A 20,264-nucleotide genomic window follows, 5' to 3' on the forward strand; every position below is an offset into this window, starting at 1 on the left:
GTGTCGTTCACAGAGTGCGCACAGGAATGGACATTGTGTCGTTCAGAGTGCGCACAGGAATGGACATTGTGTCGTTCACAGAGTGCGCACAGGAATGGACATTGTGTCGTTCACAGAGTGCGCACAGGAATGGACATTGTGTCGTTCACAGAGTGCGCACAGGAATGGACATTGTGTCGTTCACAGAGTGCGCACAGGAATGGACATTGTGTCGTTCAGAGTGCGCACAGGAATGGACATTGTGTCGTTCACAGAGTGCGCACAGGAATGGACATTGTGTCGTTCACAGAGTGCGCACAGGAATGGACAGAGTGCGCACAGGAATGGACATTGTGTCGTTCACAGAGTGCGCACAGGAATGGACATTGTGTCGTTCACAGAGTGCGCACAGGAATGGACATTGTGTCGTTCACAGAGTGCGCACAGGAATGGACGTTCACACAGGAATGGACATTGTGTGTCGTTCACAGAGTGCGCACAGGAATGGACATTGTGTCGTTCACAGAGTGCGCACAGGAATGGACATTGTGTCGTTCACAGGAATGGACATTGTGTCGTTCACAGCACAGGAATGGACATTGTGTCGTTTAGAGTGCGCACAGGAATGGACATTGTGTCGTTTCAGAGTGCGCACAGGAATGGACATTGTGTCGTTCACAGAGTGCGCACAGGAATGGACATTGTGTGTGCGCACAGGAATGGAGTGCGCACAGGAATGGACATTGTGTCGTTCAGAGTGTGCACAGGAATGGACATTGTGTCGTTCAGAGTGCGCACAGGAATGGACATTGTGTCGTTCAGAGTGTGCACAGGAATGGACATTGTGTCGTTCAGAGTGTGCACAGGAATGGACATTGTGTCGTTTAGAGTGTGCACAGGAATGGACATTGTGTCGTTCAGAGTTGCACAGGAATGGACAGTAGAGTGCGCACAGGAATGGACATTGTGTCGTTCAGAGTGCGCACAGGAATGGACATTGTGTCGTTCAGAGTGCGCACAGGAATGGACATTGTGTCGTTCAGAGTGCGCACAGGAATGGACATTGTGTCGTTCAGAGTGCGCACAGGAATGGACATTGTGTCGTTCAGAGTGTGCACAGGAATGGACATTGTGTCGTTCAGAGTGTGCACAGGAATGGACATTGTGTCGTTCAGAGTGTGCACAGGAATGGACATTGTGTCGTTCAGAGTGTGCACAGGAATGGACATTGTGTCGTTCACAGAGTGCTGTACACAGAAATGTCTGTTGGAACTGGTCCAGAACCACTCAATGTCAAACCACCGTAATGGCTAAGAGGCTTTAGTTCAGGTTGTGATTTTATATTTCTGTCCAGTCATTGAGTGAGTGAAGGGATGTTGACTTTGCGAAGATTAGATCAGCTTGATAGTGAGCTGTTGTTAAGAGATGTAACAGCCGTGGGAATACGTGTTGTTTCACCTGCATTTTAGGGTTGTGATGCTATGTTTCTGCCCAGTCATTGCGTGATGTAGCGATGTAGACTGTACCCTAGGTGTCTTGTCTTCTGTGTTGCAGGTGAACCAGGAAAATGTGGTGAAGGTGGGCCACAAACAGGTGGTCAATACGATCCGACACGGGGGAAACCGGCTCATCATCAAAGTGGTGACGGTTAGCAGGAATCTGGACCCTGATGACACGGCTAGGAAGAAAGGTAAGCCTTTTATCCTCGCTCTACCTCTCTCGCTCTCGCTCTCGCTCTCTCTCTCGCTCTCTTTCTCCCACCTTGCTGCTCTGCCCTACAACACCATGCCAGCAGGATCAATGTCTGATTAGTTGGGGTGAGGCCACAGTCAGGCTCCCAGCTCACCCTTCCAAACCAGAACTGGGTTTAATACTATTTGAAATTATTACAAATTCTTCATATGTGCTTGACCAATAGATAGCCCTGAAACTGCGAACCCCGCATTCTGGGCAGACTAGAGCAAACTTTCAAAGTATTTGAAAAATTTGAAATAGTTTTTGAACCCAGGTCAGTTCTAAACCGTCTTGGCTCATCCTCGTACTGTACTGTACTGTAGTGCATCGGGAAGCTAGAAGCTGACAAGCTAGAAGAGCATTGACCACATTGCAGTTTTTCCTGATGACTGTGCTGATTTTCAGCCTTGAAGTTAAGACGGTGGTTTTACAGTTGGGGGCATTCAAAAAAATTGCCTGTACTGCAGCACAGGTAAAAACATTTCAAAGCTGATGTACATCAACTGTCAGGGGCATATTTTAGAAGGGCATTTGTAAGGTATATTGTTAGATGATTGCTGAACTTGGTCGCTTGCTTGGGGTCACCCTACGAGACTTGTGAAGTTTTCACATTAACAACTCAGCGTTGCTGAAGCACATACAAGCATTTTGGAAAGGAACTTTTTAACACGCCTAGCTGTATACTGTCGTTCTCTCATCTGGGGCTTGTTCAGGATGATGTAACGTTACAGAATGCTCACGTAGAAATATAGGCTTATGGCATAAAGCAGAAATGATTTTCTTGTCAGATGGAATAGGGAATAGTGTCAGCTCTATTCATTCTATCTTTATCTGCAACGTTCAGAACACGACCCTGAATACACCCCTGCTCTTCTGTGTTGTTGCAGTGCCCACACCTCCGCGTAGGGCTCCCTCCACTGCCCTGTCCATGGCCATGCGCTCCAAATCCATGACATCAGAGCTGGAGGAGCTTGGTAAGAAACCATCCGTACATGGGAGATTGTAATTCCAAGAGGTCAAATGCATTTTGTATCCTCTTGGTTTGTTCTCTGTGTGTTTGTTTAGTGATGTTATTCTCTGGAAGATAAAAAAAAAGTAATTATGTCCTCCTGATTTGTTTGTCAATACCTGCGACTACAGTGGACAAAGGTACGCAGCATACAGTAGCTACTGTTTGGTCACAGCTGCTCGCGACTGTCTTAAAATAGTTTTGTTCTCTCATTTTTAAATGTTAATTTCCTCCATTTAATATAGTACTATATTTACTCGACTTTGAGGGGGCATAGGCAATTATGCACTTTGCATAATTGTGTTCTAAGGTGTTCTGCTCTGTACCATTTGATCTGAAGAGGGCTGAAGAGAAAACATTTTAACGACAGTGCGGAATCATCTAATGTGATAAAGAGCTCATTAGGCAGCGTGACTGATCATTTTGACTACTTTGAATGATCATAACAATTGCATAATTCCATTCTATGTCATCATACATCTAACCTAATGAACTTTGGATTATTAATTTACTTAATCATTTCATTTATTGTTTGATTGTTTTAACTCGGAGGTGTATAAAGTATGTAAATAGCTTTGATTTAACTTCACCATTTGAAAAAGCTTTCACCTTATTGCTGACTCATCTGTCGCTTATAACTGTTCTGCAGTAGGTGTTTTTTGAAGGGCCGGTCGTAGAAATGGCATGAAAGGGTTGATTATTCTATGTCTATTTGTCAGGTGTCATGTTTAGAAGCTTTTAAACATGTATACAATTGCTTTACGAAAATGCACTATATATACAAAGGTATGTGGACAGCCCTTAAAAAATTGTGGCTGCTGCTATGTCATGCACACCTGTGGCTGACAAGTGTATAAAATCGAACACACGGCCATGCAATCTCCATAGACAAACATTGGCAGTTGAATGGCCTTACTGAAGAGCTCAGTCCAACAAGTCTCTTTGTCAAATTTCTGCCCTGCTCTAGAGCTGCCCTAGTCAACTATAAGGGTTGTTATTGTGAAGTGGAAATGTCTAGGAGCAACAACGGCTCAGCCGCAAAGTGGTAAGCCACACAAGCTCACAGAAAGAGACTGCCGAGTGCAGAAGCGAGTAGCGCATAAAAATCACCTCTCCTCTGTTGAAACATTCACTACTGTGTTTCTGGTACATCAGCACAAGAACTGTTGGGGAGATTCATGAAATGGGTTTGGCAGATGTTTCAACCTAGGATGCATTCCGACGGACAAATCTGGGTTTGGCAGATGCCAGGAGAACGCTGCCTGCCCCAATGCATACTGTAGTGCCAACTTTAAAGTTTGGTAGAGGAATAATGGTCTGGGGCTGTTTTTCATGGTTCGGGCTAGGCCCTTTAGTTCCAGTGAAGGGAATACAATGACATTCTAGACTATTTTGTGCTTCCAACTTTGGCAACAGTTTGGTGAAGGCCCTTCCCTGTTTCAGCATGACAATGTCCCCATGCACAAAGCGAGGTCCATACAGAAATGGTTTGTCGAGATCATGTGGAAGAACTTCACTGGCCTGCACAGAGCCCTGACCTCAACCCCATCAAACCCCTTTGGGATGAATTGGAACGCCGACTGCAAGCCAGGCCTAATCGGCAAATATCAGTCCCCGACCTCACTAATGGTATTGTGTCTGAATGGAAGCAAGTCCCCACAGCAATGTTCCAACATCTAGTGGAAAGCCTTCTCAGAAGAGCGGAGGCTATTATAGCAGCAAAGGGGGGGCCGACTCTATATTAATGCCCTTTGATTTTGGAATGAGATGTTCGACGAGCAGGTGTCCATATACTTTTGACCATCCCCATGGCTTACATTTGGCAAAGTAGTGATGAGTAGTGGTCTTTATATTACGCTGCTTTAAATGACAATATTCCACTCTTTTTTTGCATAATAGCCTGTGTTCTTGTTGAGAGATACTTTTTGTTGATTTCTTTTTGATCATCATTTGTTACATACGTTTGTATATTCTCTTTTTTTCTAAGCCACGTTGAGGAAAAAAGTGAGCGGTGGTAAGTGTGATCGGCATGCTTAATACATTACATGTTATCTGTACGCCCGTGGAAAGTACAAAATGCTTGATCCCTTATTTCTTTATCAACGCAATTTGTGCATTTTTCTACTAAACTGTAAGCGGGCAGGTATGAAGGTCAACTAATGTTCGCCATCTCAGGGTTGTAAACGGGTGTGCAAGCACATTAAGAACATAAGAAAGTGCCCTTCTGAACTAGAAGCTTTTTAAAGACTTGTTAGCACATCACAACACTTGATATGTCCTTAGCTTTTCACAGCGTTCACATCATACGTACTTCAGTTCGGTGTGAGAGTGCAATGCTATTGCCATGCATTATTCATTGCTCTGCCCCTCTTTTAAAACACAGTTATGCAAGATCAGGAAAAAAACAACAGCCGAGATCTCACATGCATCCCAAATGGCACCCTATTCCCTCTACAGTGCACTACTTTTGACGTGGGACCTGGTCACAAGTAGTGCATTACAAAAGGAATAGGGTTCCATTTGGGATGCCGAGCTCAGCTCACCACAGATTCTTATCCTTCCGAAATAGTTGCACTGTTCTCTGTAACGATAAAAGGATTTGAAACACCTTTATGGAATAAGAACTAGGGGCCTAGGTAATGCACAACAGTCAGCTGCACATTTCAAAGAGCAGCCAGCTACCTTCTCAGAATACACTGTGACTTAACTTTAAGGGCACAACACTGTTATACAATGAGCCCACTACCGATAGGCTTTGACTCATACGGAAACAAGGTGTTGCCATGGAAATAATGCTGCATACAGTATAGTGTGTCGTCCAATATACTGTAGCAGCACAGCATAGTACCTGCAAAAAATAGTCTCTACAGTCCTGCAGCTTCCTACTCTTAGACACGTTCTTCAGCTGTATTGGCCTCGTTCTGTGTTCACTGCTTTAAACCACAACACTGGAGATTTGCAGGAATTCTTCTAGAATGTGTGGTGACACCAGACACTGAGGTGTCCTAGAATGAGTGGCTTCATCAATCCACCAGTGTTCCTTACTGTCATAAATACTGCAACGTTACTGAGAGAGGGAGGGAGGGGGAGAGGGAGAGAGAGAGAGAGAGAGAGAGGGAGAGAGAGAGAGGGAGAGGGAGAGAGAGGGAGAGAGAGAGAGAGAGAGAGAGAGAGAGAGAGAGAGAGAGAGAGAGAGAGAGAGAGAGAGAGAGAGAGAGAGAGAGAGAGAGAGAGAGAGAGAGAGAGAGAGAGAGAGAGAGAGAGAGAGAGAGAGAGAGAGAGAGAGAGGGAGAGAGAGAGAGAGAGGGAGAGAGAGAGAGAGAGAGAGAGAGAGAGAGAGAGAGAGAGAGAGAGAGAGAGAGAGAGAGAGAGAGAGAGAGAGAGAGAGAGAGAGAGAGAGAGAGAGAGAGAGAGAGAGAGAGAGAGAGAGATCAGCGCCACAGGTAACTTCCACAAAGCTGTGAACGATCTGAGAGACAAGGCAAGAAGGGCATTCTATGCCATCAAAAGGAACATAAAATTCGACATACAAATTAGGAACTGGCTAAAAACACTTGAATCAGTTATAGAACCCATTGCTCTTTATGGTTGTGAGGTCTGGGGTCCCCTCACCAACCAAGAATTCACAGAATGGGACAAATACCAAATTGAGACTACATGCAGAATTCTGCAAAAAATATCCTCCATGTACAATGTAAAACACCAAATAATGCATGCAGTGCAGAATTAGGCCGATATCCGCGAATTATAAAAATCCAGAAAATAAACGTTAAATTCTACAACCATCTAAAAGGAAGCAATTCTCAAACGGTCCATAACAAAGTCATCACATACAGAGATATGATCCTGGAGAAGAGTGTTCACAAACAGACCCCACAGAGCCCCAGGACAGCAACACAATTAGACCCAAACAAATCATGAGAAAACAAAAAGATAATTACTTGACACATTGGAAAGAATTAACAACAAAACAGAGCAAACTAGAATGCTATTTGGGCCTAAACAGAGAGTACACAGTAGAATGTTATTTGGGCCTAAACAGAGAGTACACAGTGGCAAAATACCTGACCACTGTGACTGACCTAAATTTAAGGAAAGCTTTGACTATGTACAGACTCAGTGAGGATAGCCTTGTCATTGAGAAAGGTTGCCGTAGGCAGACCTGGCTCTCAAGAGAAGACAGGCTATGTGCACACTGCCCACAAAATGAGGTGGAAACTGAGCTGCACTTCCTAACCTCCTGCCAAATGTATGACCACATTAAAGACACATATTTCCCTCAGATTACACAGATCCACAAAGAATTTGAAAACAACCCCGATTTTGATAAACTCCCATATCTACTGGGTGAAATACCAGTGTGCCATCACAGCAGCAAGATTTGTGACCTGTTGCCACAAGAAAAGGGCAACCAGCGAAGAACAAACACCATTGTAAATACAACCCATATTTATGTTTATTTATTTTCCCTTTTGTACTTTAACCATTTGCACATTGTTACAACATTATATATATTGTCTTTATTCTTTTTGTTTACTGTTCTTTTAGAACTTCTGTGAGTGTAATGTTTACTGTTAATTTTAATTGTTTATTTTACTTTTGCATATGATTTTCTTCACTTGCTTTGGCAATGTTAACATGTGTTTCCCATGCCAATAAAGCCCCTTGAATTGAATTGAGAGGCAGATATGGCTTTAGGAAGAGGGGGTGGGGTCGTGATTGGTGGGTGGGTTCGTGGAGAGGAGAGGGTCAGCCTTGGAATCTTCTCCATCTTAATCCTACAGCACACACATGGGCATGTGTTCAAGCTTAGTATGCAGACAGAGGGAGAGCAAGATGTATACTTAAGATGTACACTCTTAGAAAGAGTTCCAAGGTGTCTTTGGGCTGTCCTGAAAGGAGAACCCTTTTTGGTTCCAGGTAGAACCAGTAGCACCTTTTTTTTCTAAAAGTGTAGGGGAAGTTAAGGGAGGCTTAAAGAGAATAACAACTATGCTTATTATTTACGATACACTGATTCTACTGTACAGTATCTGTCAATGCAAAAAAAGGCAACAAACATCAAAAATCCAGCTAAACTGACATTTAAAAAAATACTACAGTTTACTACAGAATATTACAGTACTTGCTATAGAATTATGTAGTAAACTGTAGTGTACCATGGAATACTATACTACACACTGAGAATCCTTTGATCGTGTTTAGTTATTGCTATAGAATTGTGTAGTATGCTGTGAAATACTATAGTAAATACTACAATGTTATCTGCAAAAACACGACTGTATTTAATACTACAGTAATGTCCGCAAAAACACAACAGCTTTTTTTACTATAGTAAATACTAAAGTATTTAATTGCCTATACTCTGCCCATTCCCTTCCCCCTTATCCCAATTTGTTCCACAGTGAGAAACCTACATGCCAAGTGTAGACCATATAATGGGCGGCAGGTAGCCTAGTGGTTAGTGTTGGGCCAGTAACCAAAAGGAATCCCAGAGCTGACAAGGTAGAAAAATCTGTCTTTCTGCCCCTGAACAAGGCGGTTAACCCACTGTTCCTAGGCTGTCATTGTAAATAAGAATTTGTTCTTAATTGACTTGCCTAGTAAAATAGCAACAACAAAATATATATATTGTGTTCCCTTTCAGGGAAATAGAAAAGAGCAAAAGCTCTGAACTATTGGTTCAGACCCCAGTCCTACCTGCCTAGAGGTTATGATAAATGATTTGCTCTTTCAGTATTTCTCCACTAGGTTTCTTCAAGGAGAAAGACCTCCACTTCTATGTCAAAGCGAATAAAACAATAACGCTATAGTAAATACTTCTGTAATGTCCGCAAAAACACTACAGTAAATACTATATCTGCAAAAACACTACAGTAAATACTATGTCTGCAAAAACACTACAGCAAATACTATGTCTGCAAAAACACCACAGTAAATACTATGTTTGCAAAAACACTACAGTAAATACTATGTTTGCAAAAACACTACAGTAAATACTATATCAGCAAAAACACTACAGTAAATACTATGTCTGCAAAAACACTACAGTAAATACTATGTCTGCAAAAACACTACAGTAAATACTATGTCCGCAAAAACACTACAGTAAATACTATGTCCGACAAAAACACTACAGTAAATACTATGTCTGCAAAAACACTACAGCGTGGGGACGTCTGCTCTTGGGGGATGTATGTAGCCTACAGCTTTCTCTCTCCTCCGTTGACAGGTTTTGACAGCAGTGACTTGAGGGACAAGTGTGTGTGAATGTACTCATCACTAGCTATAGAATAAAGATGCATGTCCGTATCTGAACTGCCTTTTCTTCCACTGTATTCCTGTTGTAGATGATCAGTCTTCCGATAATGAGAGTCTAAAGAAGAGGATTGTTTTCTCAGTCACTCTAAGTAATTGTCCCATGCATGGGAGCGCCAAACTACAAAACAAACTAGCATGTTGGTTGTGCAGTGGCTGTTGAACCATAAACCTATTCCCAGATCTGTTTGTGCTATCTTACCGACTTCTTGTCACTCATTGTAAATGATTTAAGGGCTGTGTCCTAAATGGCACCCTGTTCCCTACATATTGCGCTACTTTTGACCCGAGACCAATGGGCCCTGGTCAGAAGTAGTGCACTATGTGTAGTAGGGTGCCGTTTGGGACACGGGAAGGAGTTGGAAAGAGCGCGGAAATAGACTGGCACCCAGGATAGCTAAACCATAGAAACAAAAGGAGAAGCCTGATGGAGGTATAGCTAGCAAGGGAAGCTTGCACGGCTTTGACTTTGACCAATGTCAGTGTGACTATTTCTGTTCTCTTTCTTTTCCTTTCTGCTCGGTTTGATATCAGTTCTTACTTACGGGCCTGGATTGCCATTGCCTGAGATGAATGCTCGTTTTAGCTTAGAGACGGATGTAGGCTACAGTGTCCTGTACTGACAGTAGAGGTGTGTGTTACTTTGTGTTCCAGATAAAGTGGACGAGAACATGCCTCCTCAGAAGCCTATGTGGGAGAACTCCAATGTTGACGTAAGGGTCGCTAACACAGTCAAGTCACGGCCCAACAGCAGGTGCTTCGCCATGAGCCCCGAGATGAATGTAGGTATAAACCCTACCGTCAGTGTACATTTTGTTGGCTGCGTGGCACAGGAATGAGACCAGAAAGGTCTACGCTGAGTAGGGTTGAAAAACACTGGAACATTTCCCAAACTTCCCAGGTTTTCCCAAAATCAGCTGGGACTGAAAATCCAACTGGGAATCAATAGCCATTTTTTGAAAAACTGGGGATTCTGGATTTTTAAAAAAAAGTTAGTGCTCAGAGAATTCTGGTGGCTGCACCCATTGCCTGTTGGAAGTTGCTGCTCTATTCTGGCTGGTAATATAAATGCATGATTGGCTTCCTTTGTTAGACGCTGTACATGGCCCTGATGGGAATTGCATTCCCTGATTTGCTTGGTCTCAGAAGAGTATATGAAGGTTAAACAGCTTCTTGTTCTTTGTTGTCCTTAATTTCCTTCAAGTTTATCTGCAACGTTGAGGACTAACAAACACAGTTGGATATTGTTGATTTAATGTACCTCAAAAATACCTCTAATACTATGTAGTAAAGATCAGTCCAGGCACCCAGTGTCTTCTCTCTGTGTTGCAGTCCATGTGTGAGAGCCAGGATATGTTGATGCAGACCCAGACCCAGACCCAACCCAGAGATCCAGGAAGTCCCAGAGGTCGAGGACCCTACCTGGGGGTGCCAAACAGACAGGGGACCATGAGACGACAGAAGTCCATAGGAACATCTGGTAACTACATATCAACATGTTTCTGTCAAGGCTAAATATTGAACCTGCATACAGTACATACTGTATGGTACACACATGTAGAACCAATGTGTGGACACACTCACACACATACACACACATGCACACATCTGTGGGTGAATCCCTGTAATCGACAATGCAAAATAATGAGGAAATTACTTTTTTACACACACACACTTGATGGTTTCAATTGTATAATTGTCATCGATGTATTGTAATTCATCATGTATTTTTCTTTTTTAGGAATAACAGAAGAGGAGACCCCTCAGTTTCTGACCCCTCCCATGTTGAAATTCACCAGGAGCCTCTCCATGCCGGACACATCAGAAGACATCCCACCCCCACCCGCCATCTCCCCTCCATCTCCCCCTTACAACAATGTCCCCAACCCCCAGGGCAGAGGCTACGGCATTATCAGACACTCTGCTCCTAAAGGCACCGCCCCAGAGCGAGGGGACCTCACCGCGGGCGGCAGCGATGGGTGGAGGGAGCAGGGGAGTATGTACTACAGAGAGCCCCAGTCGGAACAGTACCAGTCTGAGGACCACCACCACCAACAGGGAAGCCACAGCCCAGGCCAGGGCCTCACAGCCCAGCAGAGCTTCCTGAACCGCAGGGCCCAGATCCCTGAGAACCCCTACTCAGACCTGGGGAAGATGGGCAACCTGGGGCTGTTTGCCCCCAACAAGCCCCAGAGGAGGAAGGGCATGCTGGTGAAGCAGGACAAGATCGAGGACAGCCCTGAAAAGATCTGCACCATCAAAATCCCAACCATCATTATCAAGGAGCCGTCTACATCCAGCAGTGGTAAGAGCAGCCAGGGCAGCAGCATGGAGATAGAAACTGGCGCCCACGACCAGCTCCGGCCCGACGACGGACACAACCCCAGCAGCCCCTTTGCCACGGCCATGGCGGGCGCCGTTCGAGAGCGCGAGAGGAGGATGGTGGAGTCTCACCAGAACTCCCCATCCTACAGGTTCACCGACCAGGGTGACGAAGACTCGCCTCCCGCCCCAACCCCTCGCCTCCGCCACTCCAAGTCCATCGACGAGGGGATGTTCAGTAGTGATGAACGCCTGCGCCGCATCATGGCCCCACCTGCCTCTCTCCTCAACATCCCCAAAGGAGGAGGCAATGTGACGAACTTCAATACCTCAGAGCCCAACATGGTGAGGGAGCCACTCCACACCCGCACGGGTCACCACAGCCCGGTCAGTCTGCCAAACAAGACCTACACCTCCAGCAGCGGACACTATGTCCACCCAGTAACTGGGAAGCCTCTGGACCCTAACTCCCCTCTTGCACTGGCTCTAGCTGCACGGGACCGGGCCATGAGAGAGCAGTCCCAGCCTCTCCCACTGAAGACTGAGCTACCCAAACCTGACCTGAACAAGCCTCTGTTCATCGACACTAAGCTAAGGACTGGCATGGATGCGAGTTTCTCCGCGACGGCCACCATGGGTCGACCAGGCAGGGCAGGGCTTCGCAGGCAGATGACCGAGGCCAAGTACGAGACAGAGTCCAAATACGACCACCCGCTGGCTAAAGACCAGGAGAAGAGTCTATCCCGGCCTGAGAGAGAAGAGGAGAAGAAGAACATGTTGATAGACAACGTGGACACGTCTCAGCAGAAGTCTGCTGGTCTGCTGATGGTTCACACCACTGACGGAGCCAGGTCTGAGGAGAACAGCCTGTCTGAGGGGGACAGGGACGGGGCAGTGAGTCCGGACAGCACACCCAGCGAGCTCCGGGATCCCAACCAGCCTAACACCTCCAGAATGTCCTCCCCTAACCCCCATAACTCCCACTCTATGGGCCCTGGTCCCAGAGGTAGTAAGACCATGATCACCGTCACCTCAGTAGATGAGCCGGTCAAACTCCCCTTCGGCATCCCCCCTCCGCCCTGCGTTCCCTCTGTTGACATCGACGATGACTTCTTCGCTGACCCACTGCCACCGCCGCTGGAGTTCGCCAACAGCTTCGACATCCCAGAGGACCAGAAGGGGGCGATCGCTGAACTGCTCAAACAGCATCGAAACGCTGGCAGAGCCTCATCGTCTCTAGCTCCCTTCTACCCCCATCACGGTAACACCCCAAGCCACCCTGACCAGATGATGATCAAACGGCCTGCAGTGCTCACTAACTGTATGCCTCCCAGCTTCACCCCCAACGCCCTGGAGAGCTACGAGCCTATCAGTGACTCTGGGATCGATGTGGAGCCCGACAGCCGTAGTAGTGGAGACCCTCAGATGGAGACTACGAGCACTGTATCCACTGTGTCCAGTATCTCTACGCTGTCGTCAGACGGTGGCGAGATGCTGGACAACACTTGCACAGTCTATGCAGACGGACAGGCCTTTTTGGTGGACCGGACCTCAAAGCCAAAAAACAGGCAACCTGCCGCCAACAAGAGTAATGCACTTTACAAGGACCCCGCCTTGATGGATAGAGAAGAGAACCTGAGAACTTTCGGAACACCCTCCTCTGTCCCGCCACCTCCCCCCGGGGCATGCGTCCACTCAGAGCCCCCCAGAACACCAACGCAAAGGACCTCAAAGCTGTGGGGAGACCCGCCAGGCTCTAACCCCTATGACATGCAGAACAAGGACAAGACACCAAAGCCAGGGGATGGGATAGACTCTTCTTCCTCAGGATGTAGGACCGTTTTTGGATCAAGGTAATCTTTGTTTTTGCTGTGTGTGTGCATGCCGTGCATGTGTGTGTGTCTAATCATGCTTGTGTGTGCGTCCGCGTTTTTGTGCGTGTGTGTATGTGTGTGTGTGTGTTCTACTGGAGAGCAAAAAGAGTTGCCTAGCAACCTAATAATGAGAGCAGCAGCCTTGAAGAGTAGATGAGCAACAACGTCATGTCTGTCTGATTATCATAGAGACCAAACCTGCCACAGCGCTTCGAAGGAAGGGGTGAGCCATGTGTCACTGTGTGTGTCACAAGCAGCACAGTTCAAAATAGCACAGAGGCTACGTCCCAAATGGCACCATATTCCCTATTTAGTGCGCTACTTTTGATCAGGGCCTGTAGGGAAATACGGAGTAGTGTTCAATTTGAGACCCACCCAGAGTCTCTTTAAACCCGGGGTGGATGGTGTGTGTAACCTGTCTCTTTATCATCTATCATTTCAACAAACCCAGAGTATGTGAAATATCTATGAGCAGCCGGGGCTCTCTCTTCAGTTAACCCTCCTCTTCATTCCTCTAACCAGTCACGTCAGATTACTAAAGTAGAATGGCGTTGTAGACTAGAAGTGTGTATACATTGAGGCTCCAACAGATGTAGGCTATGCGGTGTTGTGTGTGTGCGATATACGATTGTAGCCTGTAATTGTGTGGTCGGTTTTTGCCAGTGTGGAAACATATTTCTGCGTGTGTATTTATGTCACCAGCTTTGTCGGCTACACAGGTTTCTCTGTCCGTTTGTTTATTTGGTGTGTGAATAGTTGCCGTTTGTCCGTTTGTGTAAATTGCATATATCTGTTTTGTACAGTAGGCTACCTACCTAATCTGCGCGTTCCTCACCACAGCAGTCCCCTGTGATAGCAGCACTTATTATGGAAAGCTGCCGTTATTTACAGAGCAAACCAGACGAGGCTAACCCTAAAATGCATGGCTATACCAGCAAAGTTCTGCTTGTGGTGGCTACAAGCTGAATATGCTGCAGAGCAGAGCACATCCCTGCGGTGTGATCTGAGTGAGACATTAGGTTAACCTGATTCAACCGGATTCATAGTGTGAATAGATGAATAGCACAGAGATCTTCTGACCCCTTCAAAATAATGGCTGTCACTTTATATGGGAAGAAAAACACAGTTCGTTCATTTGGTATTTGGAATGAATTCCCCACTTCCTACTTACAAAAGAGTGAATGCAGTATCTCTTTTGTTTTTATTCTTAAATTATTTTACTTCCCTCTCCTCTGACACAAACACACTCACTCACTCACTCACTCACTCACTCACTCACTCACTCACTCACTCACTCACTCACTCACTCACTCACTCAAATACACACTGTAGCCTACTCCCAGTCTGCAGTTTTGCAGGAGTTGGTGTAGTATAGGGAAAGACTGTTTTATTCTCCAGTAGGTCTGTCAGGTCAGGTAGACTACTTCTTCCCGTCCCCTCGCAAGAGGAGAGACATCAAAGCGCAAAGCGTCCGTCTCTTACTGGCCCCGTCAGAGCAGTCCGTGAGGGAGGGGGCATGATTAGTGGATGAATGTCTATACTACAGGGATTATGTACAGTGTTTGTTTGCATCCAGGTGTGGTTGTGTAATATTTCAGTTTGCTTGTCAGGCTGATTTAGCGTCTCTTACTAATGTTTAAGTTCAATATTTTCCGATAAACAACACCCTCTCTTGTCCTCTAACCTGGTGCGTTCTGTACTTTCTGTAGGGGTCCAGACGGTGGGTCCCTTGCCTCAGGTACACAGCGGAATACCACAGTCACTTTTGCTGCCCAGCTCGGCCCGAGCGTGCCGGCCCCATCTCCAAAACGAGAGACCGAGAGTCTCCCCCACCCCCGAGCCCCCAGCCCCATCCTCTCTCCTCCAGACTCAGGCCTCGGCTGTGCCTCCTCCCTCCCCGCAACCTCCCCCACCCTCTCTGATGTGTTCGGCCTGCCCACCCCCCCTCTCAGCCTGGGCACGGGGAGCAGCCGCTCACCCTCCCCTCTCACCCTCATGCAGGCCGTCTCCAACAAGCCTTTTGCCACCAAGCCGGTTCTGATGTGGAGCAAGCACGATGTGGCCGACTGGTTGGAGAGCCTAAACCTGGCAGAGCACAGAGACACCTTCATGGACAACGACATCGAGGGCTCCCATCTGCCCAGCCTGCAGAAGGACGACCTCATAGATCTCGGGGTGACCAGAGTCGGCCATCGGATGAACATAGAGAGAGCTTTGAAACTGCTGATGGACAGATGAGAAGAGAGGATAGAGGTCTCTGTCTCCAACACAACAACTTCACATAATAGTTTTATTTACGTTTACTTATTTTAAACTATACTTACTGTATAATTCTTATGATGATGCTTGTTTTGTTGAAACTTAGAAATATCCTCATGTATCCTGAAGAAACTGCAACTTGAAACAGCACTGCAGTTTCCTGATTAAGCACAAAAGTCCCCCAGGGTGGGATAGAGCGATCCCAGGTGAGACACAGCCGCTCTGTCAGTAGAAAGTAAGGAAGCAGTGACCTGGCTGCGATGTGAAATACACTACACTATCAAACAGAACGGCAGCCTAATCACTACGAGACTTAAGGACTTTTGAAATCAACCTCATTTGAATGCAAAACCAGAGTCAGCTCTGCAGGGGTTTCATTTTCTATTGTATCTCTGTTAGAAAGTATGTGAACACTGATCTCTTCAGGAAAAAAGGGTGGGAATCTGCACTGCACAGGCCCGGCGCTAGAACCAATCAGTTGGCCGGGCAAATTTTTTTTTCTTCTCCTATGTGTGTAAGTGCTTGGCCTCAAGGTACACCCCCCTCAAGCTAATTGAGCAGTCAGTCTGACTGCAACATTCTAACAGTGTAATTAATACATTTAATATATGCTATCGCCAAAATAATAATTTGGCTTGTGTTTATGGAGGTCTTAAGTAACATTAGAATACAACAAATATATTTCAAAAAACACATTTTCATTAGTTTATGTTACTGAGAGATACAGTATGTAAAAGGCTGAAAAACACAACGACAAAAAAACATCCAAATTCAAGTGTTCAATAAATTGTATTCGTGGAGTGCCTTTGTTACAACTATGAAACAGAAAGCATAGGTGTGGGAACGCGGTAACAGCTTATTTTTATGACAACAAAATAAAACACACCCCAACCACCAAGACGCGCGCGGTGTGCAGTCAAACGATGAAAACATCAGTAGCCTAAACATATAAGCGCCAAGTGTGCTTGATAAACAGTGAAAATCATCACAAAGCAATAATGGCATTTTACAATGGATATACAGTAAGTGTCGATGACAGCCGTAAGAAATGGTCAATTGTCAGTTGGAGAATGTCCATCCCATATAAACAACGACAGCGCTTGAGGCCTGCTCTTTTAGTGACAACATTTTGTGCTGCTATTTGGCCTGTAGCATTGTCACCGGCTTGTTATTTTCCAAGCGGTGCCATCCCTTCCTCTCCCCTGTCTCACCGTTTCACTTGTTGGTGGCGCAGGCACCTGTTCAGTGTGCACCATTCTGGCTTTTTTTTGGCCTTTACGCCTCGGAGGTGTAGATTCAGCCTGAGGCTCAGAATCAGAAGGATAATCATCAGAGATTTCATCGTGATTCATTTCTTCCCCGCCATCTGAATCGTTTTTCATTCAGATTTTGTAGCAACGCTTGCCATTTTAAATGACGCACGCTCTCGCTGTTTACTCCAAGTAGGCCAGAATAGGACTGAAAAGACTGCTTGGTTTCGGTGAACTGATATAGGGTACATACTATTTTGAGGTTATAATTGGAATAGATCAATACAATAGAATGTTCCGCACTGTTCTTCATTCAAAATTGGGGATTGTATAAATATGTATTGTTCGCTTCCCCTCGCTCATCAACTCACCCATTCCCCACATCGTGCTTTACTTCGTTTATTGAGTCTGTGGTATGTGTGAAATTCGTTTCAGTATAGTTTAGGTTCAGATTCGAGACCGTTATTGGGGTGGTTATCAACTGGGCATGGCACTTAGTCCCATGCCCAGTTGATATCAGGAGTAGAAGGGGAGCAGGCCCTACTGTCGGCAGGGCAGTAGGCAATTGGGGGGAAAAAACATGATAAAACTGGTTCTAACAACAACAGTGTGTTTTATAGACTTATTTAGGAAAGGTCAAGGACGAAAGGGGAGAAGTGCATGTTTTAAATGAATGAGCAGTCCAAATGACCGCTTTAGCGGTGCTCGTGTGGGTTTTTATAGTAAAGACATTTAGCTGTAAAAATGTATGACCTTTTAATGTGGCATGAACACAACCAGTCATGATGTTGTCATCCGATTGTCCAGCAAATCACTTCAAGAGATAGGTTACCTTCGTGCATTCGTCCAAAAAAGCATCCGAGTGAGCGAGACAGTGCTCCTCTGTCTTACTCTATGTAGCCCATGTATCTGATGAGATCTGGCAACAAAAAAAGAGAATGACATGCCATGCTCTTTAATTCCAGACACAGTCACATATGTGGGATGCACCTACTGAGACAGAGGGGGCGCTGTTTCGCTCTCTCGGATGCTTTATCTGAGATTGATGCTGTCTTTATGTCGGCGCCCGTCTCAGTCAAATAAATTATACGCCACAGTGGACTCGTTATAATACCCATAAAAACACGGAAATGGTTCAAATGGTTTTTACGACATTAATTGTTCATTTCGTGAATTTGACAGAAGGTACGAATTAATTGTGTTTGGTGTAGGCTTACCTTGGCGAGACGTTTTGATAGCCGTGTAATTCCCTCACGGACAAGGTGAGTTTTATCAATATATTCGCCTCAATTTAATATAATCAATGTGCAAAGCTAGTTATTGATAAACATTTACTTGTCCGGAGAGATTTGCGCGGCTATCAAAACGTCACTCCTCGCTAAGCCAACACAAAACACAGACCTTTATACGAAGTAGTTCTAAGATCCCAGACACAAAAATGAATGGTGACAAAAATGATTTCAATCATTTCCTGGTTTTATGACTCGTACTGTGTTACTCAATAGGGCTTAGGGGGTGGGCCAACGCCGGCCATGGCCCTGCAGTGTCATTCATTTTTCTCTCTCCTTTTTAGCGGGATATAGTTTGATTTGAGGGACAGTGCAGTGTTTTCTCAGACGAAGGTATTGCACATTTCTACTCCTGAAAGGGAGATCACATCAGATGGATTTCAAAATAGGTACAGTAGCAAGTTGTTGCCCTTAGATTTCACTTGCCATGTTTTCAACATACTTTTGAGTTTAAATATTTGTTTGTAGTTATGTTTTACTTGAGGATGTAAAGTGGAACACAATACATATTGACAATGTAAATTCAGTTTATAAATCATTATACTGTCTTCCACAGGAAGCTGAAATGTGTGCCAACAGCTCTCCCTACTGTTGTCTTCTGGACATGACATGGCAGAGAGAGCAGAGCTTGGCAGTCGGGGCTTTCCAATCGTTATCACCAACCATCATCCTTTCTTTCGCAGTCTTCTATGTCCTCTGAGAGGAATAATACACACATTATCACATTAGGTTATTACTATACCCTGCACTGACGTTTAGGGCTTTGGGATTGAAGACTCAGGAATGGATTACCCTAGTTCAACAGAGTAGCAGGGATGGGGTCCATTTCAATTCAGGAAGTAAAGTGAAATTCCAATTCTACATTTTTCTCATAGAGAAGCATTGAAGAGAATGTCAGTTTACTTCCTGAATTTAAAAGGAATTTAAACCAACACTGCAGAATAGGCATGTTTCTGAAGACGAACATCAGTCACGTTTATGCAACGATGAGAAAAGTAGGCGAACAAACACTAAAGCTGGAATTTCCTTTTCCCCTTCCCCTAGAATAGGAATAGTTAAACTTGTTTGGCAATCGAAGAGAGGCAGATACCTCTAAGAATCAAGTTGCTAGAAATGTTGTATGATTATTGAAGTATTAGAGATAGTATTTATTCTATGATGGTATTTTGATGTGTTTTGTTGATGAGGAAGAAAGTTGTAGATACCCACAGAGCTCAACAGGATGATAGCTTCTTTATAGAATTAGGTGATGCTTTTAGGGGGGATTTTTACTCCCAGTGACTGCTGTTCTGGAACACATGGGAGCTACAGGACATTTGCTAAACCATGTGCCATTGGGACTTCGTTGACAGGTCTCTTTTATACAACACGTCTGAAACTGGCCAAATCCAAAACAGTATCACCAGAATAAGAATGTCCTGAAGTGCAGCATCATTTCCCTCCGTGTTCTCAAGGCAATGTTTCCTAAAGCATACTTAATGTGTACAGTATTCATCTACGACTGTCCGATGACTGTAGTATGACCTCATAACAGAAAAGTTCCAGTGCGATAGGCTGCAGAGGGGTACTTGTCAGTTGTCACTGTTGACACGCGGGCACACGTTGAGATGAGATCTTATGTTAAGAACCACAGGAACAAGAACGAGCACAGTATTTTTGATTACGCAGAGATATTTAATGTTAGGATATATTCCTATCCGTGTTGTTGCCATATCAACCCTGAGCTGTGGTTAGGTTTTCCAAAAAAAGAGATATGGTTAAGAAGCAATATAATATCAATTCTGTTTCAAGTTGTTGTTTTTCTTATTCTTTTCCAGGGGAATAATTATACATGTAACAGGATTTCAAGTCTATCTATTTTTAAAATTGACATAAATAATTGTGTTATAATCCATAATCTTATAGAGCATATTTGAAACTTTTAGCAATTGATAGTCATGTATTTACAAAGCCTCTGTAATTATTAAAAGCTGATATGAACTGATTTGCATAGTTTTTGCATCATGTGTGTATAAATGAAGATTCTCAGGCTGTACATTTCTACACTATTTGCTATAGAAAGTGTTATATGACCACTATATGACCAAGAGAGAACCACATCACTGAATGTGACATTTGATATACAGTAGTGTTGACGGCTGCACGTTGCACTGAGGTCATGTACAGGCCTAAAGGCTTAGTAGTGAAGCTGTCTAGACCTATATACTTAATAAGGAATCGGAAGCTCAAA

At 44.8% G+C, this 20,264-nt stretch overlaps 1 protein-coding gene across 3 annotated transcripts in view; it reads left to right on the forward strand.

Annotated features, from left to right (window-relative positions):
• The window catches only part of shank2b (SH3 and multiple ankyrin repeat domains 2b), a 162,576-nt gene extending 142,558 nt beyond the window's left edge, over positions 1-20,018 (forward strand). The window contains exons 18-26 of one of the 3 annotated variants that reach the window (XM_046312842.1): positions 1,534-1,669; positions 2,601-2,687; positions 2,854-2,862; positions 4,710-4,736; positions 9,695-9,822; positions 10,373-10,520; positions 10,782-13,215; positions 14,946-15,489; positions 15,602-20,018. In XM_046312842.1, coding sequence (XP_046168798.1) covers positions 1,534-1,669; positions 2,601-2,687; positions 2,854-2,862; positions 4,710-4,736; positions 9,695-9,822; positions 10,373-10,520; positions 10,782-13,215; positions 14,946-15,474 — 3,498 coding nt within the window. In that variant the 3' untranslated portion in view covers positions 15,475-15,489; positions 15,602-20,018. Of the gene's footprint in view, positions 1-1,533; positions 1,670-2,600; positions 2,688-2,853; positions 2,863-4,709; positions 4,737-9,694; positions 9,823-10,372; positions 10,521-10,781; positions 13,216-14,945 lie in introns of all 3 variants that reach the window. The other 2 variants (XM_046312850.1, XM_046312857.1) reach the window with 2 other exon arrangements.
• Positions 20,019-20,264: the final 246 nt, after the last annotated feature.

Source organism: Oncorhynchus gorbuscha, linkage group LG02 (assembly GCF_021184085.1).
Source record: "Oncorhynchus gorbuscha isolate QuinsamMale2020 ecotype Even-year linkage group LG02, OgorEven_v1.0, whole genome shotgun sequence".
Taxonomy (NCBI): Eukaryota; Metazoa; Chordata; class Actinopteri; order Salmoniformes; family Salmonidae; genus Oncorhynchus; species Oncorhynchus gorbuscha.